The 22,151-nt window shown below is 34.4% G+C and overlaps 1 protein-coding gene across 8 annotated transcripts in view; it reads right to left on the bottom strand.

Annotated features, from left to right (window-relative positions):
• Mp (collagen XV/XVIII-type protein multiplexin) overlaps positions 1-22,151 on the bottom strand; it is a 353,266-nt gene that overhangs the window by 261,742 nt on the left and 69,373 nt on the right. For all 8 annotated transcript variants that reach the window (XM_069109132.1, XM_069109133.1, XM_069109135.1 and 5 more), the window contains exons 3-4: positions 5,273-5,538; positions 4,147-4,422 (exon numbers count right to left, since the gene is read on the bottom strand). In XM_069109132.1, the coding sequence (XP_068965233.1) occupies positions 4,147-4,422; positions 5,273-5,538 (542 nt within the window). The remainder of the gene's footprint in view (positions 1-4,146; positions 4,423-5,272; positions 5,539-22,151) is intronic.

The following is a 22,151-nucleotide window of genomic DNA, read 5'->3' as shown; positions in this document are numbered from 1 at the left end:
ACCAGGCAAGCAGATCGCGTTAATATTCGTTCGATAGCAATTACTATTCTTCCAGTTTAGCTGTCGCGTTGACCCGATTCCCTCGACAGTTTTATTTATTTATCGTCGCACGACGAACCTCAGCTCGCGTCCATTCCGATTTCATTTAGATATTTAATGACGATTTTAACGGTGTCTCGTGCGCGCAACGTTTCTCTAAACACGAAACTCGATAACGATTTTTATTGGTCAAATACATATCATCCTACCATTAATCTTATTCGAGGTTTAGATATTTATCTAAAAACGACAACGTTCTATAATAATTTCATAATCTTTCGGATGAAATTTTAATTAAAGTTAGTTTTCAATATCACGAACCGCCATAGTAGCATGAACTATTCATTGAATATGACTAAATTTGAGTGTTTGATCAATACCATATTTTGAAACATAATGAAATTTTTAAAAACGTAAGATATATAAAGTGTTCATTCTTTCACTTGGCTAATCAAATAACCTTTAATATTTTATCGATCGGATTAGAAGAGACTGAAATATTTTATTCCATCAACCGGCTAGACTTAATCAAAATGTATTCGATTTCACTAATTCAATCTGAGGTATTGCTGATCTACGTGGGTCGTTCAGAAAGTACTATCCGTACAGAAGCCATATAAAACGATGGAATCTACTTACAAAAGGGCATCTAACTTTATTCGTGTATTGACGTAAGTTATGCAAAACTTTGTGTTTAAATATTTCAAATATTGTCTGTAAAAATTCTTCCAAAAGAAATTCACCACCGATTTACAGCAGTTAACGGTAATAGAGTTACGGATGAATTATTAGTAAGACTGTGCATGCGGGATTCAATAAGAACAAAGAAACTGTACGTTATCGTAAGCATTCAGGCTGCCCGTCTCTCATTACAAAGGGGCTCAAAGACGTGTTTGCGATTTCATTGCAAATGATATTCATTACGTTTTTTTTTTTTTTTTTTTTGCAAAAACTTAAAAAGTTTTTCAGTCGATAATGCTTCACAAGAAACGACGATTTAAAGAATTGAGTAAGACGATGGTTATGTGAACTGACGGCGGAAGCATATGACAAAGACGTACAAAAAGCTCGTATAACGTTACGATAAGTGTTCAAATAGGGCTGGTGGTTGTATTGAAATATAACTTAGTATATGTACTAAAATTACCAATAAAGAAAACTTTTCAAGATGCATTTGTATCGTTGTTATTTCAAAACGATATTACTTTCTGAACGATTCTCGTATGTATAATACATTTTCAACAAAAACCGTTACTTCTAGCTTCGAAAATACCATGCTAGACAGCTGTTTGCTTTACGTATTGTGCAAAATTGACAGCATCGCAACAATGGAAATATTATAGGTTTAATTAGTGAAGTCTCACGTTTAAAAACAAATTCTAAACAAAGCAAGCAGTCTCTATTTGAAATATACCATAATTAGTTCAATAGATTTCGATTTCCTTATTACGATACCTATGTTACTTCTATTTATTTACTATTTATTATTTATTACAATTATATTTATTTCATTAATATCTACTCGTCGAAAACAGGATTAAAAACGATATAACAAGCAGATTTCACAAAGGTCGATAATTCCTTTTGTTCACTTTGTCCAGATTAATGCCGAAATACTGTTGACAACAGGAGAGCACAACGATAATTGCGAGCAAATCGTGAGAAATATTTATCTGATACGAGAATATCGTTATTAACGATATTTTGAAATATTCACCGGTGATCTCGCTTTTGTTTCGCATTATTCTTTTCCCATCTCACTATTTCACTTTATACGCCGTATTTTTTCTCCCTTTACCACCGTAATAATTTTTATAGCCAGCTAATGGTATTTTCATCGTACTTCGCGGTGAAATGTCCAGAATATTTTTATTCTTGCAATGAGAATACCGTAGATTAATCGCTTTTGGCTGATACTCGACCTTCTACATACAGAGTGCTTCATAATTGACGAAACCTGGATCAAAGCTAAATCGCCAATACCGAAAGACAATGAGAAAAAATTTCTATAAATAAAACATCAATACGATGCGTCCGTAGTTTAGAATTATGATCGGTGTTCTCTGAAATCTTTTCTGAAATTTAATCTAATGCATTCTGTTTCACATTTTATACAAATTCATAAATTATTACATTAAAAGGTATCCTCTCATTCGGCAATTTCAACTTTAAGTATGAAATAACGTATGATTCTATATATGTATGCATTTGAAAATGATAGTGGCTATTTGTGAATATTTATGCAAGTTTATTAATGTATTACTGATGTGAATTATATATACACATACATTTGTTCCGTCGTATCATATATATTTCTAGTTGAATCTCTTCGAAATAAAAATTATACAAAGATACTAGAAATGTTGATAAAAATGAGTTAACACGAGAGAAACACCGTCGGTATAATATTTCATATTGAGCAGAATTGAAATTCGAAAAATAAAAAGAAAAATTATGAAAAATAGAAAAACGAACGGTAGTAATTTTGCCGATAAATCGGAGCGTATTAATCGTAACGGTATAATTTCCCTTCGCCGAGTAGTGCGTTGCTATATAATTATAACGAAATGTTGCAACGCGCCAGATTGCAACAATTATCGTCAGTGGCTAATTAACAAAGAACCAAAGTAAATCATTGTCTCTGCGCGCTATCGTTATGGGGCGCGTACACGGCATACGGAAAATCGGAGTGCATCGGTATGGAAGCTAATTATCGTTAAGCGACGACTTGAAATGGCAACCAGAAAATCGATGTACCGAACGGTACGGTCTTAAAATTACAAATAACTATATCCGATTGCCAAGCGAAATTGTAATAAATGTGCTTAAGTTATTGTTCGTGGCGATAATCGCTGAATACTTCTATTGCGTGAAATTTTGCCAGAGTAACTATAGTGATTATTCCACGCACTTAACATTTAATCGAGTCGTGTGATTATAATTTATTCTACGATTATCAGGAATAGTACAATCCGATGAATTTCGAAAAGCTTACGGAAAGATTTTGCAACGTTCTATAATTTTCAAAGAGTTTTACGGAAAGTACCTTTAGTTAAGTAGTTTAAAGAACCAAGTCAATTCTAATATACCATGAAAGCTCTTTGAAAAAATAACGACTGTGGCGAATCCTTTAAAGAGATAGTATACAGGATTTCGATACTGCGTTTTCCAATTTCCACCTTTCCCTAAGTCTTTTTCTTTTCCACGACACGACATTATTTCAATAAGATTGTTTCCCTTTTTCTACTTCGTCGAACTTTTTGTTCGACTAACTTGATATTAAATTTTTATTCCGAAATATGACCCTAACTATGTACATAACTATATATCGAGAGATTTTCTACTCACGGTTATGTGACCATTGCGTTTCGAGGTTAATCCGTAATCGTTGGCAAGTCTGTTTGACTCGACGAGACCCGAGAGACAAGTTTTAATACTTACTTAAGAACGGAACGGCTCTGAACGCTTCAACCGATCATTTTCGTCTTTTCACAAACTAAAAGGGGAAGCTACATGCTTCTTTGAACACGTTTCCTTTAATAAAGTTGCTATTTTCAGGAAATACCTCTCAAACGAACTATTTCGTAGTGAGACGTGATACGCAGGATAGTTGAAAAAGCAAAGTTAAATCTGTTTTCTCGTTCGTAACGTTTCAATTTCAAGAAGATTGCTCGTGCATAACGATAAATAAATAAAAATAATCGACACGCTGATATTTATGAAATTTGTGTTTTAAAGTTAATGTCTTTGAATCAAGATATCACAGATTAATTTACAATTGAAAATTTTCTAAAAATATCGTACGATATTTTAAATTTTAAATTGTTATTTTTGAATATCGTTATGTAGGTTGTTAATGACATATGTCACTTTTTTACAATAGATATCACAATGAATCTCGAACTTGTTTAGTTTCTAGAAAAGTAAAATTTATAGTCGGTTTAATCGATGCCGGTCCAATTTACTCGATTCGGTCATAAACCAGTAACCAGAAATTACAGTTTCGTTATCGAAAATCAAAACAGATCCAACCTAGTTCAGTGCCGTTCCAATGGCTACATCAATTTCAACAGTAATACTAGATGATAAAATCCTTTATGTACTTACATCGTATTTTTCCTGAATATGAGGCCCAGCTTGAGCGATGTACAACGTGCTGGCTGTGTCGAACATCAACTCCAGAGGAATCCTCGTTACTCGTTGCTTGGCCATTTCGTGACAATTTAGATATAAGGTGACATCAGTCGTCGATACTCTGATTACGATCTTCGACCATTTCTTTGTCAACTTCGGCACCGTGAATTTCGCCACCTCCTCCGAATGCGAATGCAAATCAGAATTGGTGTAGACCAGTGAGACATTCTGGTTTGTTCCTGGACCATCCTATAACAGAGAGAATTTTATATTTAATATTAAAGATAATAAAATTTCCTTTAGATCGGTTTGAATCGGGAGAAAATGCCAAGAGATTCGAAAGTCGAAGCGTTTTCGCGCGGTCTCAGCCCGTCGCTATCGATTCTCATGGGGATCGTACTCTCTTTCGAAACGTCGAAAGCAACGGAGAGCTGCTTTCACTGCGGAACACGTAGAAGCGGTATTACCCGTGGAAACGGTGCCGCAGGAAACGTGAAAGATCTCAAAGAAACTTGAAGACCCGGCAAGCTACAACAACGGCCTCAAAGATATTGAGAAACATGAGGAAATGCCCTCCATACACCGACAAGGAGCGTCGACTTAAAAGTCTATCGCGCCACCGCAGTCGGTTCCTTCTAAATCGACCGATTGTACTTGGAAATTTTTGCCTATTTTCCGATTTCTTTCATATTCAGACCCGAATCGTTTGTGTTTCATTTCACGGTTTTATGAAACGTAATGCGATGAAAGCAGACGAGTGAGACTGCGAACCCTGTCTTATCAGAAATCTTTTAAGTTTTGCGCTCTCCATCCATTGTTTGAAATATATTATTTTTGTTATAGGAATGAAGATAGGACAGTGTGATCGTACATTAACATTTTTAACTAAAATGGAAAAATTTTAAATGGAAATATTTTTGAATTTGTATATTATTTGGTTACAAAAACATTTTATGTTGGTTGTATGGTAAGAATGGAAGATAACGTACAGCGTCTAATGAAATAGAATAAAATCGCACTTTTAGCTTCGATACTATATTTCTATTGTTCCTTACGGGTTCCTTACATATCCCTTGTATGTGTAAATTGATGTACTTACGGATATCCGGATGCCTAATTGCACAACAGTTTCGAAAGGATTTAGGACGGCGAAGAGATAACTGGTTCTAAATGACGTTGGCTTAAAAGTTGCCACCAAAGTGAACTCTGCTGGCAATTTTTCCGGCAAATATAATCGATACGGCTGTTTAACTTCGGAGCCAGGTCGGAAGCCAAAACTTGGAAATCCGTCGAGACCATCGTCGATGTACAAATTATTGTCGTCTGTTAATGCCACGGAAGCTTGAAGTAAATCATATTCCAGCTCTGAAACAAAAGGGTATGAAGAAAAACAGTTAGAAGGCTTTTTTCTTCGGAAAATATGGATTACAACTCTTTGACAAAAATTGTATATAATATTTCATGTCCGCAAAGAGAAGTTTTAATCTCAATGAGATATAAACATTTAGATTCCGTACATATCGAACTAAAAACATAAAGTTATATTACACCCTTTAAAATAAATAAATTGATTTTCAATCATTTATAAGCCTCTATCTGCTAGCTAATATCTGATGAACATTTATTACATAAAATCCGGACTTGAATTTAATATTAAAAGTCCCGTTAATATTAAAAGTCATATTAAAGAGTAATAAATAGAATTATTCAGGAATTGTGATTATTAATACGTATACCTATAGCGTAACAGAATGAGAGAACAGAACCAGATATATGACTAACACAGGTTGATCGATCCAGGACTCTACGGTTCTTTCATTTTTATTTAATCCAAGTCAGAGGCAAATAAGCTAACTCTCATACAAGCGTACCTGCGCATCTCGTTTTCCCTTATTTCTATTTGCCAACCTGTTCCACAAAATTGCAAACTCCCTTAAGTAAAAGAGAGCAAAAGATTCAGGACTTGGATCTTCAAAGTGTATAAAACTCCTCCCGTTAAGACGATTTTAGATCAACATCATGAAAGTGGACAAGTACTTGAGAAGGGGGAAAAAGAACGACGAGGATCTCAAACATAATTAGAAATCCTTTCCTCGGAACTTTTTTAAGAATAATTCACAATCCATTATATCATTCTAGCAATTTTATGATTTTCGCTACTTTTTCAAACATCAGCGATCAACTAACATCGATCGATTCTCGATAAAAAGAAAATATCAAACATGAGATAACGATAGATGTACCGTTGTATAAATATACAATCATTGAAATAAAAACTTTAACGATTCATGCGATTTCTGGTGCGAAAATCGACAGAAACGAAGTGTAATTATGGCGAAAATTGGAATTTTTACATAATTTCATTACGCTGATCCTTTCAGTGATCAAAATTTCACTGCAAATTCCTTTCGAATCCCTCGATGCTTCCAATAAAGCCCCAGAACTCTGGTAAAATTCACGAGCTCTATTTTCGGGGAATAACAGGGAAAATAAACGAAAATCCATTCAACATTCCTACGTCGAAAAAATAGCCGAATTTCCCGCCTCGAGATTAAATGATAATCCAGAGGGATTGTTATTTACACAGGGAAATACTTGACCGGCGTTGTTATAATGCATCCCCGGTATTATGTGGCAGGCGTCTAATTTGCACCTCTCGTTTCATGCAAATTGTTTAAACGCAGTTCGAACAACATATCGGGTTCTTGTAATATCACGGTGAACCACGGATATTATTTAAACGCGACTGTTACGCGAACTGCTCGATTCCCTACGAGACTATAGTTAATTAACGACACGCTGTTGAAAACGAGGCGAGTCGCGGCAGAGGGGGCGAAAAATGCGAACCGACGAAAAGTAGTTCAAACTCGAAGCGAGAGAACTTTAATTAATTCGGTGCGTGGAGACTTGGGGCAGCCGCCTTCACGGGATTAGTGAACGAAATCTTGATAAAGCCACCAGGCGGATACGATTCGGGCTACGAGAAAGTCCTGAAAGGTTAACGCCCTTGAACATCTTGTTTGGTCGAACTGATTGGAATTATTAAGCAGTTTAAATTGGACAGGTCTCCAGACGTAGTTAAAGTTCGCGGCAGCCTTTTTTGAAATTGGAATTGGTTGTGGAGTTCTTCGATCCGTGGAAGAACGAGAAAGGTAAAAAAGCCTTTGAGGGTATTTGTTATGAATATCGTAATTCCTTTACATGGATATCATTTTAATTTACTTGATAAGTATTTTTTGCTTTGATAGGTAATGGTAAAAATGTGAAATCCGTTAATAATAGTTTTAACCAATCAATTCTAGAAATAACTAAATATACAAATTTTACGAACAATTTGTTTTACAGTTTAACGGGCAGTTGTTTCAGCCATTCGTAGTTTTCGCTGATAATCCATTCGTATTTCTAGAATTGGCTAGTCGATACTATCGTTAACAATACAATTTCAATGAAACTAGCATCGACTTGAAAAATAAAACCGAAAATAAAACTGAAAATTTTGCCGAACATAAAATAAAAGATGAGTCGATCTTCAAACAAAATAAAAGGAGGGGAATATTTTTAATGTTATCAAGAATTCACGAGAAGCAGAAATCGATAAATTTGATTATACAGAATTTATGGTAATATTTAAATTACTACGTTACACGAATAAGTTTTAATATATAAATGCAACTTGCGAATTCAAATGGTTTTATACTAAATTCAAATGGTATTACACATATCTATGCTTTCCAAACTCAATAAAATTATGCATATGAATGATATTGGCTAAATTCATATTATATTGGTTTTATACGCTTTAAACTAGACTTCCAAGTGATTATGATCATACTTTTTTAATACATTACAGCCCCATTTCGCGCGCCATGCGTCATATAGATTCGCCAGACTCGATATACTGCGGTTACCGCAGCTGAAAGCTTGCTTCGATAATCGATATTTATTGCCGAAATATAAGTCCGTAAATCGCATTAAAAATTGTATGCCTAGCATTGTTCCGCTTGGAAAACTAACACGACTTTTCTTCCCACACGTGAACCTTTTTAAACATTATACGTCTAATGTAGATGTAGATATATATTTATATACCTGCTATTGTATCTTACGCTAAATAAATATAGCTATATTTCATGATTATTTTAAATTACATATCATCAAAGAATAAGTCAATAAATAGCTGTAGCACATTTTTTACTTTTTAATAAAATTCCTCTCAAAAATATTCCAAGACAGTTTTAAAACAAACCTCGTAACACACTATCGTATGAAAGAGGAATCGTTATGAAATCTTAAATAAATGCTCAATTTCTTGCCACCTATTTCTACGCTGTTCTGTTAGCCTGATACAAGCGGAGCAATCTTTAGATGTGTTTTCCGATGGATCTTTCGCTTTATCTTCCCCAAACAGGAGGTCTAGAAGCTATCGAGAGTCAGCTAGCTGTACAATACTTCCAATTCTAAATGTTCGATTCTGCTTTCTTAAAGCTTTCCCGCCGATAGGAACACGTTGCAAGATTCGAGGAAGTTCGAGGGCGAAGATTTCAATGCTTGACGGATTCGATCACAGAATATACGTCTATGGAGACTTCAACGAACGCATAAGACATGGTCGGTGGAAACCTTCCAAACGCGTATATTCTCCTAATACGCAACTACGTTTTGCGCAGAAATTACAACAAAATACACGTCGCGAAGAGAATTAATGACATCAATCACGTGATAAAATATTTAACACAAGCTCGTATGGATTAATAAAACACACTGTAGCGTTATTTTTAAATGATAATCTTGTAAGAATCTTACAGACTAAGGAATCTCTAAGTACGTACTCTTTACTTCAAGATCTTCCATGAATAATTATTTCTGTGAGAATAAAAAATGCATGTAACAAAGAAATATTTCACTACGTGATTTCGTATTAAATTTGTACGACGAGCAAAATAATTTGATATCTATGCAACTTTGTCATGATCTGTTTTCGTACGAAATTTTCCTCTTGCATCATCTGCAGAAACTAAGCGGTACAATAGATATGTATAAGAACATTATCGGGGCGGTGCTGAGAGAATGTAAAGCAAGAAGTATTTCCTCGTTTAATGAAGATTGCAATCAACTTAATGTAATGGCAAGAATGAAGGCTACAAAAGTAATAATTCTCCAATTATAATTTTCTTACGCTGTAACTCTTAATTACGCCTAAAAATTCTTATTCTTAAAATTCTGTAACTAATAACAATACGATCTAACAAGTTAAACAACTTTTATATTGTACCTTCTATAAAAGCTAACATCGTAGAAAAATACTAAATCAATGTCTATCATATGACATAAAAGTAGGACCAACTATAAAGTTGAGAATGAAACATGGAAACCGTTTCCATCGTGAAAAATGAAATGAAATAAGATTCCAGATACAGCTCACACGCGAGTAAATAACTCGATTGATGTGATTCCATCAAAATGTCAAAAGGCACCTCGAAAATACATTTTATGAAAGAATTACGTAAGGCGGCAGGAATGTATGAAAAACGTCATTGTTCCTATTCGAGTAAAAGAGAAGGATATTTCGCTCAAAACCAATCTTTCGCTTAAGATCTCTCCCGCGAGACGATACAGCCCTGAATTCATCGAAAACCTCTTCTGTATTTATAGGAATCCGCGAAGCGAATTCCATCGACCGCTACGAAGAAATTCGTTTGTTACGATCAGCAAATTGAACTGTCTTTCGGTCTTTATTAGTTTCATAAATGCGAAATCAAGAGTAGATGATGCTGGCTGAACATATAGAATGTTCCTTCGGATAGAGTTCCGAGAAGAATAACAAAAATTGTGAATCTCCGTTTAGAAATTGTGTATGTTAAAAAGATAATGTATATTTTTAATTGAATTACGATATTTACAAGTTTTAGTATATAAGAAAAAGTAGGGAATAAAATTATAAACTTCTGGTTTAAAAATTTCTTTTATAGTGAAATTTTCCTTAATAAAGGAAGATAAACAAAGTAGTTTGACACTGTGCGATTTGATGGAAATGTGAGAAACTGTAAAATCGTAAAGCCATAGCAATTACTAAAGTTGTAACAGTAGATGATAATAATATCGTAAGCTACTTCGAAATTTTATGGAAGCATAAAAATAAAGTTTGTTTTAAAATTTTTTAAAAGTTCGAAGATTACGAGTGGAATTAACGTAGATCACGTTAATTTGATTCACGAGCTAACACTATTTTATTTCCAAAATTCCAACATTGACAAGAAGAATCATTGCCCAAGTAAATTACTGCGCCTAAATCTACTTCTTAAACAAATCTATTACGCTAAATACTATTATTTAAACTAAACACATACGCTAAACATTCAGATAATTAACGTAATTTGTACAAGAAATTTTCACTAACCTCCTCTCGCCATTACACCTTTTAATTCATTAAAGGACTTACGGTAAGCTCTCACGATCTCCTAAAACACGAAGCACAAAAAAAAGGCCAAAAGAAAACTACCAACAACTTCCCTAGACAAGAGTTTCCAACTAATAAAACAAGGAATAGAGGGGAAAAAAGAAGGAAGACGGTGTAATACAATAACGATCAGTGTCAGATAAGGCGATCTCGAGATGGACCGAAAGTTCAGCGTTATCCTGTCGCGAGAAGTTCTCAAAGCTTGCCCTCTCGCGGGACCAAGTTTCCTCGAGGAAAGTCGAGGCCACTTCGGAATTTTCACGAGGACCGATCTTCTACAAGCGTCTTCTTACGTATCCGTTTCACGCCCGTTTTAATTCGATTCTTGCTGCACCAGCGATCGACAGAGAAGTAAAACGACCACTTCGGTTAGAACCCAAGGCAAACGTTTACCTCCACTTTCGCGGCTATAGATTCACATAGTTTCCATCGTCATTTTCGTTCTCTGCTCGTGCTACGTTCGATTAAAAACTGCCGGCCAATTCCATGGAGATGATCGGGGTCGAGTTCGACGCGTTCACGCGCGCGCCCCAATGGATTGACACGGATGATTCGCGAGAGGAATTCGCGTCCGAACGATCAATTTCTCCCGTGAGCAAACTGCCAATACGAATCGATAGTCGGGGAACAATGCATACGAAATCACCGATTGATCCTAAACCGTACTTCGCGGCTAATGAAGATAAATGGAGCATCCGGTTTTAACGCGATCTCACCCTTCGCACGGTTTTGTAAATTTACATTCGACCAACTGGTAAATAGGAAAGACTGGATTGTTTTTAAAGAGGTGTCTCTCGCGTGTTTGAATATCATCATATTGAATAGGATATTATGAGAATTAATTACAAGCCGGAAGATAATAATAATGTTGAAATAAAATTTTGTTAGGACGTTGTTAGATATTAAATATCGCGAGATAATATTTTGATGCGTTTATGTGAAAGGTGATTTTGGGGCTCTGGTGAATGTTACATGGCAACAATGGGTTCATTAAACCACCGGATATAGCTGTTCATATTCTGGAAAGCAGAATTTTTATTCAGAGTCGTGCGCCGTAAAGGCAGCCAAATTAGCAAGTTTTCCGTTCCTTTGTTTTTAGAATATGTGCAAAGCCTTTGTGAAAAATACACAAAACTTCTGTGTGAATTAGTTGACGAATTACTTTCATACAGAGAGTAAATTCTACCACGTACACTTTGAAGCCAATGATAGCCCTAAGTATAAATATTTCTAAAAAGATGTATTATTTCTATTTTTGCCTATGCTTATGAAACTCAAGCTTGCTTAATGTCAAATAGTATTCGCAGTAATTAAATACTTCAGTATAAAATATTATCAAACTAAAGCCGGTAACAAAATCCCACAGAAATAATCTTCTAAAAAAACAAAAAAAACATTACGTTCCAAATATAACGAAAAATGTACCGCGTGTGTAGTATTCAAATATGAAAGTCGTAAAAGTTTATAACTGAGGCGAAAAAACAAAAACAGGGAAAGGTAAAAAATTCAAGCCTGCCGTCGAACGTCAAGTGCTGGCTTGCAATTTTTTAATGCGCACACAAATATTGCGCTGTAAAGCATTATCGATCTGATAAACGCATCACGTCAATTGAAAGGACAATTTCTGCGCAAAACGAGTTACATAGTAAATCATAAAAAAGAGGAGAAAACAGAAACTGTAGATAAAATTTTATCGAACGAGCAACAGTATGACCGGAATCGAAAGTGTGACATAAAATCAAACATCAGCAATAAGGGTAAAAGAAACAGAGGAACTATGTTCCATAAATGATACCCGAGAAATTTTGCAATTATCTTTGAAAAAGGATATCAGGTTCTCCTATCGGAAAAGCTATCACAGCGTGTAGAAATGCAATAAAATATCGATCTTCTGTTCCCACTTTTAACATGCGCTACCAGATAACCGTAAGATTCCTCGAGCTGTAGAAAATTTAGAAATCCTATCGTCGATGCTTTCAACATACGTAAAAGTATCCGGACATCTTTGCGAGCAGTTTCAATCAATTCGCTGTGGATACTTATGGTTAACGTAAGCGCTATACGTGGTTGAAAATATGGCTAGTGAAACCTGTGAACCGAGGCTGTATACTTCGAACTACAAGTTTCAAGATATCCGTTAATACTTAATGGAAATATGTCTTTCGTTGTTTTTAATACCTACTTATAGTTTCTAATAATTATTAGCCAGTTTTATAAATTAGAATAAACACGTAAGATTAAAATAATCTATACACTTAGTTAGAGCATTAAATATGGAACAGTCTATACATTTATAGTCATTATGTCTTTCGAAGTCACATGTGAATTAACAAAGACTAAAAACTAAATATATTTATGTGCCAATATTCCTCAAGAGGTTAATAATGGAAAATTGAAAAAAAATATCCTGTAAGGATTTCAAGGAATTTTGATAACTATATATGATGAAAATATTTTCAAAAAAGGAAATAATGAAATTATCTGATAGTTTTTAAAAAGACGTTTAAAGAAACAAATTTAATTATATATATTTATATATTATATATAATATAATATAATTTTATATATATAATTTGACAAGATATTTTCTTAATTTTTCTTAAATTTTGCTATGAACACTTTGATCGAAGGAAAAACATTTTCCATTAAGATCCTGATATATTCCCACGCCAGATCGTTGCAACTTGGTGCTCTATTAACTCAACAAGGAACGATACAGTTAATTATTTTCACCGATAAAAAGCGTCGCCAACATATGCGACTCTGTTCATCTTTTTGGTTTTGCACTCATTTCCGAGAGGATCGGTGCAACAGACGTGGCAACACGTGTACCGTCACGTTTTTACTCAGACCTCGGGACAACGTGTGTTTCAGAATGTCCCTAGCATTCGATAATTACGAGGTAAACTTCTTGTTACTCATTTAGCTGCGGCTTTACATGCGTTCCGTTCCATCGTGTTAACACGTCGACTAACGAGCGAAGAACTGCTTGTATTCCGCTCATGAAATCGCGATAAAACCAGCCATTGTCGAATAAGTGTTACATGTGCATTTTAATCCTCCATAGGGTGCTGAAATTTGTTAAACAGTGATTTTATGTAAACTTTGTCTCCTAAAAAAGTTTTTTTGAATTTTTTTTTTGAAATACTTACTGGATAATGATATATTTATTTGTACATCTGACATATGGATAGCGGGGATTTTATAAATTTTGAGGTAATGTCACATTTTGCTCGTGACAATATCATACGAATGGAAAGATTTATTAAAACGGGAGCTGAAGAAATACTGAAACAAATATTTCAAAAACTAACTGAGAAAAATGTTACTTAAAGCAAAGAAATCTTAAATAAGGTAAATAATTTATACTTTCTAAAAATAATTTAATAGATAACCTGATAATTCTGTTCCATAAAACAATAAATGTACTGCATATACATATATGTGTATATACTTATATCTAATTTCTATATTACTTACTGATTGTGTATCATATTATGAAGAAAAGTTTTACATTACTTAAGAAATTTAAAACGTTTTAAGTAAAAATGAACTCTATAGCTGCAACAACTTAATTTCTCTTCGTATAATTAAACTAAAAATTATAAGAATAATTAACCTCAATAACAAAAACGCTAATGAAAGCACATTCTAAAAAGAAATGCCATAAGAACATTAACCTACTAAAATGATAACGAAATTACCATTTAGAACGATTTTCCACTTCTTTTTCACGTTTATCTCTTTCAAAATTAAGAAAATAAAAAAATGACGCAGTGATGCTTGAACAGAGTGCGACACAGTCTTGACAAGCATGCAAACGGCAACTACAAAATTAAATTGTAGGTTTATCCGATAAATTCGTTAGAGAACTACTTACTATTAAGTGTCGCGAAACTTCGATTAGTCGAGATCGTAGAATGCTTTGATCTGCCGAAATTCTGTTGAAAATTCCTTTACTTTTCCTTGAAATTTCGCTTGTAAATAAAGCGCGCGCTTTTATTCGACATCTTTTTTTACAAACTGTCGTGGTTCAACCTTTTCCCGTTAGATGGCGCCAGTCTGATCAACGACCAGTTGACTGACTCGTTACAGTCACTGCCTACTTTATTCCCTAGCACATAATTCTAAATTAACATTTCATTAGACTATTTTCTTTTTTCATTCAACTGTTTGAACAAACTTTTTAAATTAAAATTTAAATTAAATTAAAAAGCGCGATCAATCGTTTTAAGGACAAAAAATTACGTTGTTTATAAATTTACTTAATTTACATAGAACTTCTTGTAAAATTTTGGAACGTTCAAAGGAACATTGGAAAAATGATTTTTTAACCAAATAGTCAAATACACACTAAATTTCATTTAAAACTCCAATTTTCTTCTTTACTTACCGAGTTCTCTCTTATTTTTCCGTTGTATTCTTGTTAACAACTTGCGATCAATCAAACATTCTTTACGGTTCAGTGGTTTCCGATCTCCAACTGATTTGTAGAAATAAAAGAGGAAAGACAAGAGCATTCCGAATAGACAAAGAAAAGTTACGAAATGGATTTCCGAGGCAAGGTAATACGAATGACTGATGATCCTCATTCGCCTTCCTCGTGAGTTGAATCGTGGGGCATTTCGCTTTTCCAAATTCTCATCAGCAATATTGTGGAGAAGAAAATTTGGTAAGACTGTTTGTAACGGGTTATTATGTTCCAAATATTGAGAGTGGAATGAGAAAAAAATATTTGTAGCGAAGATTTGAATATATCCTGGGAATATTTACATACAATTTGTCTGAAGTATTTAAAAAACATTGAAAAGTAGAATACTATCTTACAGAATATAATAATATATTATTTTGTTACTCAAATTTATCAGCAGGAAAAATGTCTAAACAAGATTAAGTGTAATTTTTGTCATTTTTTACTTTATAATCCTAAAGAACTCGCAGAAAGCTTTCTCGTAGAGGTAACTCAGAAAACTCTCTTTCCACAATTTTTCTCATCGTATTTGAGACCAAATAGTGAAATTTGAATAATTTTGAATTGTAATACTCGAACAATATCAAGTATTTATTGTATGAATTTACCCCATATAAAGATGAAATTCAATTAACTAGATTAGAATTAAAATAAAGTTGTTTACCTGCAACTCGATGAACTTTCGTCGCTTTGCAACGCGCGATAGCGACAAGACAAATCAAAGGAAACGACCCAGCAACTCTCTTGCTCTCTGTCTGTCTTGTGGAAACCAGCGCATCCAGACGTCGAACAAGTTTTATTTGTCGAGCAAGTTAGGCTAATTGTTCGCCAAGGCTGCGCGAAACGATGAGCCCGCGTTAATTGGCGAGTCAGCGGCGATTTAACGCGCCCTGAAATCAAAGCTCATGCGGGCTTACGGCGGATTCTACAAAGCGCTTTGTTTCACAACGAACATCGGCGACAGCGGACCAAGTTAATGGTTCAAGTAAATTGGGAAGCGAAATTGCAGTCCGCAATGCTGGGCCATCCTTACTAACTTGATTATAAAGGAATGGAGATGTTTGTGCAAATCCAATAGCAATCGACGGCGATCACTTATCATAGACGATTTTTAACAGTATATTGTACTTATTATACAACACTTTTCGTGATTTGTCTCATCAACTACGAGAGCTTATTAATATAATGAATAATTGACCGTCTAAATAATTTTGTAAGCTTACGCGAAATGCATCTCTGCAATAAATATTTTGTATCTATTTGTATCAGTTCTATGTGCATTTTTGCATCAAGTTTTGAATATTAATTTATATTAATTTTCAAATAAAATAAGTTAAGAAAAACATGATGTGGGTGTGGCAGTAATTTACAGTTTTAAATCTATTGTAAAATAAATTGTATCTTTACGGAGGCTTTGCGGCAGTACAGTAATATTTTCAAATGTATCGTATTGCACGAGTTCATGTGAAATAGACCAAACTATTAAACACAAAGAGAATACAGAAAAAAAGATGGAACGTGCTCGGAGGTAAATTTGTAGAACTTATTTTTGTAACGTGTCTTGCCTAGAATTTCGAGATATTGCCTGAAAATATATCGCAGAAATAAAAACAATGGACTGGCAATCGTTTTGGGATACTAAAAACGCAATCAAAGCTCCAGGAAAATCGGCTTCGAAGGAGAATTTATTGCACCCTTTAAATCATCGCTTCCCTTGGAAATGTATTTTTCAATATTCTCCTCGCGTAATGCATCAGGAGTACATGTGTATTTTGAAATTATGTTCGAAATAGGTCAGAATCATTAATACTTTATCTACCATATTTGTATTGAAAGATAACAATATCTTGTAAACACTTCATCATTGACTTTTCTCTCCCCCACACGCATTTTTTTTTTTATCAATTATTATTAGAAGAAATTATCATAAGTTAGAAATCATTTCTTTAAATTAGAAGTAACAAATTCAACTTTACCTTCGTAATAGACTAGACATTTTCATTTTACTAAATTAGAGACAAATTTTTCAAATTCGTTCACGTTGCAATGTAACATTTTGCGTAATAGATTCATTTCGAGTAAAAAATTTCACGTTTTTAAAACAGCACTACACATTTTTCCCGTAATGTTGGCATTTTAAGTAAAATGATTTCATATTTCATAAGGATTACACTGTTTCATCCCTGACATTCCCTCGTTGCATTTTTACCCTGTCAGTTGTCCTGCATCAATATCTGTCATAAATATTTGTTTTCTGATGTGTGTGCATTGTCACGATATATCGAGTCCATCTACGGAAAGCAGCTGCTCATGAATCATACGCCGAAAAAATGTGGAAAAATGTTACGTATATCGTATCGTACTTCGACTGCTTTAAATCACACAGATGTCTATTTAATACATGAAGATTATTAACGAAGGTGTCAAAATAACTAAAGGAATATAAAAGCCTAATAACATTTCTCTCTTGTAAACATCCTGTCACATTTTAACTTACTTTAACATTTTAACTTATAATTATTCCACTCTTAATTATTTTATTCCTCGATCATTCGTCATGAGGGTGACCTCTACGCTTGCTTCGTCAGCGATATTCCTTGCGGCGAATCGAATCTAATTCCCAGTAAAAAATTGTTTTTTCACATTAGGTATCGTCGAGGTGAAAGAAAGAATTTCGGAAATCTGATTAAATAGAGCGTGGCAAAATGTTATATGAAAGGGATCGACAGATTCTCGCAATTATTTGCCGCGAGATGTTCAGCCATTGTTCGAGGCCGGCTTCGACAACGAGCGATACAGGCCGTCTTTGGCTGGTGCCCGATGATAAATGGCTCTAGAGAAAAGAATGGTGTTCGTGGCAAGAGGAGATCTCCAAGCCACGAATCGGGTTCTCAGGGACTATCGAAAGACTAGGGGAAACCACGATAAAAGAAAAACGTCATCGAGTGTTGATATAATTCATTAATCAAATCCTGATTAATTTTCAATTTCGTGAAAAAAGCATTTCCTTTATGGACGTGGCAAAAATTACTCGACTTGAAACTATGATTGATTTCTGATCGAGCTTCGATTAAGTAATAAGATTAATGGATTAGATGAAACTGAAAATTGAATTCGCAATTTGTAGTTTCTAGAAATTCAAATTCTATGTATGAGTAAAATGGTATTCATCTAGCATCGTGTAATGTTGGTCACTCCTCAACTATAGAAACTATGGGAGAATAGAAGTGGTTTCTTCTCCTCTTTAAGTACAAGATATCGGAGAGTAAAACTACTTGCAGAGAATTTAAGCAAATAGTATCTTATTCTGCTTTATTTGAGAAAGAACAGAAACTCTATCCACGCAAAATATTTCTTTGCGAAAAACTCAAGGTACGTATCTACATTTTGCGACATGTCTACCGATCACATTATACCTATTTTAATTTTCATAGTTACACTAATCTATACAAATATTTCACTTATAGAAAAGACCAACATCCCACTAATTTTAATAACTCTACAGTTCATTTTAATTATTCTACGCTTCGTTTACTAATTTTTATTTCATCACTTGTTAACCCTATCGAGTACCATTAATTTGACATACCAATTTTCCGGCCAACCTTTCAATAAAAGTATCCGCAAAAATTGAAGAACTTTCCTGGAACGTTAAGTGGAATTTCTCCTTGATCATCGAAGTGAGGACAGTTAGCGAGCGTAAAAGAGTCACAGTTTCCTCTTTCCGAGCTCTTTTTCCCACCTGGTGCTTCCGATGGCCCGATTCCGGGTCTAAACGAGAAGAAAACGTAGTTGATTCCATCCCTTTCTCTCCTTGCCTCTTGTTCGCCCTCCAACTTAGAAACCAAAGAACAGATTTAATCAGAAAACTTGAAACGAGAGGACAGTTTCTTCTCTGTTCGATCTTCCGGTCGCTGCCCTTCCTTCTCTTTGTCCTCTACGCCTTTCCATTCTTAACTTTCCATTGTTTAACTTTCGTCAAAATGACTTGTCACGTTTTTCGTTGCTCGAAATTGTTCGAAATCGAAGAAAATTCGCGGCGAGATTACGTTATCGCGTTTGAAACGATTGTTCGGTTCTTATTCGTCCTACGCGTCGTTTCAACCTGAATACAATCGAGAAACTGTCGTGGACACGAAACGAATCGTTTATTGTTTCACTGACGTTTGTCCGTCTCTTCGATGCTCTATTCTGTCGCTCAGATTTTTATTTTTGGAATTAACAAAAAAATACGATAGGACTAGAATATTCCTGAATTTTTAGAAACTTTATAAGGAAATTAATTTCCTACGTTCTTGGAATTTTGAAATCCTAATTTCGTTGCCGCGTCAACAAAAAGGAAAACCTTAAATCCTTTAAGAAATATATTAGCATGAAGTTGAAGAAGAAATTATGCATATCAGCATTCTTCTAAATATTTCTTAAATCCAAGAAACTTTGTCAACGATTGAAAGACACGGTTAACTTCGAACGATGTAACAGATTTATTAGCACGATATAACGAATTTTTATTTCACAATAATTCAATAAAGAAGAATGAAATTAATAATTCCAAATGTAATTTATTTTCTAAATTTTCTTCAATTAAATGGAAATGTCTTTAAATAATCCACAGCAACTATTAAAGAAAAGCACATAGAAATTAGTAGAAATCATAGCTATATCTCGAACATGGAATAACTTATACAAACGCGAAAGGAAGAGGAAGATTGGCAGACTTTCATCGGCCCATAAAATCCGTCGTCCTCGCGATTCGAATGAATACATCTCGTATCGTCTGAAAATTTGTTACACCCTCGAGAAACGTTATCTCGGTTATGCCTCCTCCCTACCATTCGTACTGCAATACGTTTCAGAAGCAAACCAAATATGACAGTCTGGCTCATCTCCAAGCTCCCTCGTAAATCAACCGTTCTCAAAGGAACGAGAGAGCATACAAGTTCTCTGGGGTAGAGGGAAGAACAGAAGGAAAGGAAGAGAAGCGAAAAGAAAGATACCCCAACGAGTCAAAGGTGAGATATCCCTCGTATATTTTTCGTTTCGAAACATTATTTACTCCGATGGAATATGAACGTATCGCGTGCCATATGTTGCGCATTGTTGAAATGCTTTGTGGAAGGTCACTTCATGAACGAGATGAAGAGCTGAGCCGCGGTGATTAAAAAAATGTTGGCACTGGAATTTTGTTTTATGCTTCTTCATTACCTTCGCGCAATTTTGTAAATAAAATTCAAAACATTTTTCACGTCTTTCAGTCTCACGACATTCCTTCAAACTTTTAACAGAACTATTGAAGTTTATTCAACTCGTAGCATCAACTTTCACATACCTTCATGCAGAAAATGTCATACAACGTTTTTCAACAGAAAAATGCAATTTCGTGGAATTGAAAAAAATTATATTGTATATCAACGTGCAAGTATGAAACATAAAAGTTAAGTACTTCGATTCTTTCTTTTTTAAATACTCGTCTCTATGACAGTTCCAAGAGACAAACGAGAAATATTCGACTCGTGCATATGTATCAAAAAAAAAAGAATGAACTTTTATAAAAATAACTTTTAAATTATCTCGCCGAAACAATCCACATATTGTAGCACTATACGATACATTCAAATTTTTCCAAAATATAAAAATACCATGTGAATGAAAATGAAAATGGTAATAACGAAACCTGATCCAAAATATACGAAGACAATAAATTAAAACTAAGACAACTACCCCTTTCCTCAAAAAATAAAATAGAATAAAATAATCAATGTATTTGTATGGGACGTGAAACACTTTAGTTCTTTGTGATGTTGATGGCAATGATTCGTCGTCGTTAAGGAAAATGAAGCACTTAAGAGGTACATAAGAAGCGCTAAGGGTGCGAGTGCATGAAGGGCGTTAATTGGATCCAACTCCGCTCTCCTAATTTACCCTCCACCGGGGGCGAGTATTTTGAAACAAGAAGCAAACACTTGGAAACCACGGCGTGTTCGGACAATTCTGTTGGAATTGTTGAAAATTATAAGGAGTGTTCGCCTCGCGCGTCCGGGCGAAACTGTGAAACCAGAAAATTCCTCCCAGTCTTTTTCCTTCACCGACAATCTTGATTTAAGGAAAGAACATCTAATGTGAACTGTCTGTCCCGAGAACTGCAAACTTTTTGCGAGAGAACGAAATCACAGTAATTTCCAGCTGCAACCCCGATTACGCCGCTCGAATTCTCGCCTTTTATTAACAACTTTCTTAAGTCACTATTATGTGAAAATTGTTGCATTTGGAAGATTAATAGAGAATGATTATAAGAATTTAATAATAATAAATTATATAAATCCAGGACAAAAATATGGCTGCAGAAATACTCATAAATGCAGCGTTATTAAACAGAAAAGAATTCTTTTAGCACGACTTTCAGGACTACGAATAAATTGCAAAATGAAACAGTTAATGTTAGTTCTTAACTTCTTTTCCCAGCTAATGGCTAAATGCATTTATGGAAAATTTAAATACGTTAAATACAGGTTATATACAGGTTAAAGGTAAAATATCTCTTATACCATTTAGATTTACTTAATAATAGCAGATATCCTTATTTAGCTTTCGCTTTTCTAATTCCACACTTGTTTAACTCATGGCGAGGTTGTATGTTTATCAAATTCTAATAAAAGTTCTAATAAAGAAAGAGTGTTTCATGAATGAAAAAATCACGAGTAATTTATACGAGGTAATTATAGATGACAGTGAATTTTCAAAACTTGTTAAGGAACGCTTTATCCCTCTTTTTTATTTTTTGGTTTTTATAAAATAGCAAGTGACAAGGTGTGGTCAGTACTCCTTCTCTTTGTTTGCGAGGCTAATCGACTTGAGTGCACCAAGAGCTGTCTGAAGTTAGTTTAACGCAATTATTTGGTGACTTGGTGTACGCAGATTCTCGTGGAAGGTTGCGTTAATTCGGTAAAAGAAGTGATAAATTTTCAAGTTATGGTTCACTTTGGGAAATTAAATAAACTAGCAAGTTCATAATTTTATATCAAGATAAAACTTGGCGAGAAAAATTCGAAT

The sequence above is a fragment of the Bombus flavifrons genome, chromosome 3, assembly GCF_040668555.2.
Source record: "Bombus flavifrons isolate JBK064 chromosome 3, iyBomFlav1_principal, whole genome shotgun sequence".
Classification (NCBI taxonomy): domain Eukaryota; kingdom Metazoa; phylum Arthropoda; class Insecta; order Hymenoptera; family Apidae; genus Bombus; species Bombus flavifrons.
The sequence above is the reverse complement of the archived record's forward strand: the minus strand, read 5'-3'. Positions and strand labels throughout refer to the sequence as shown.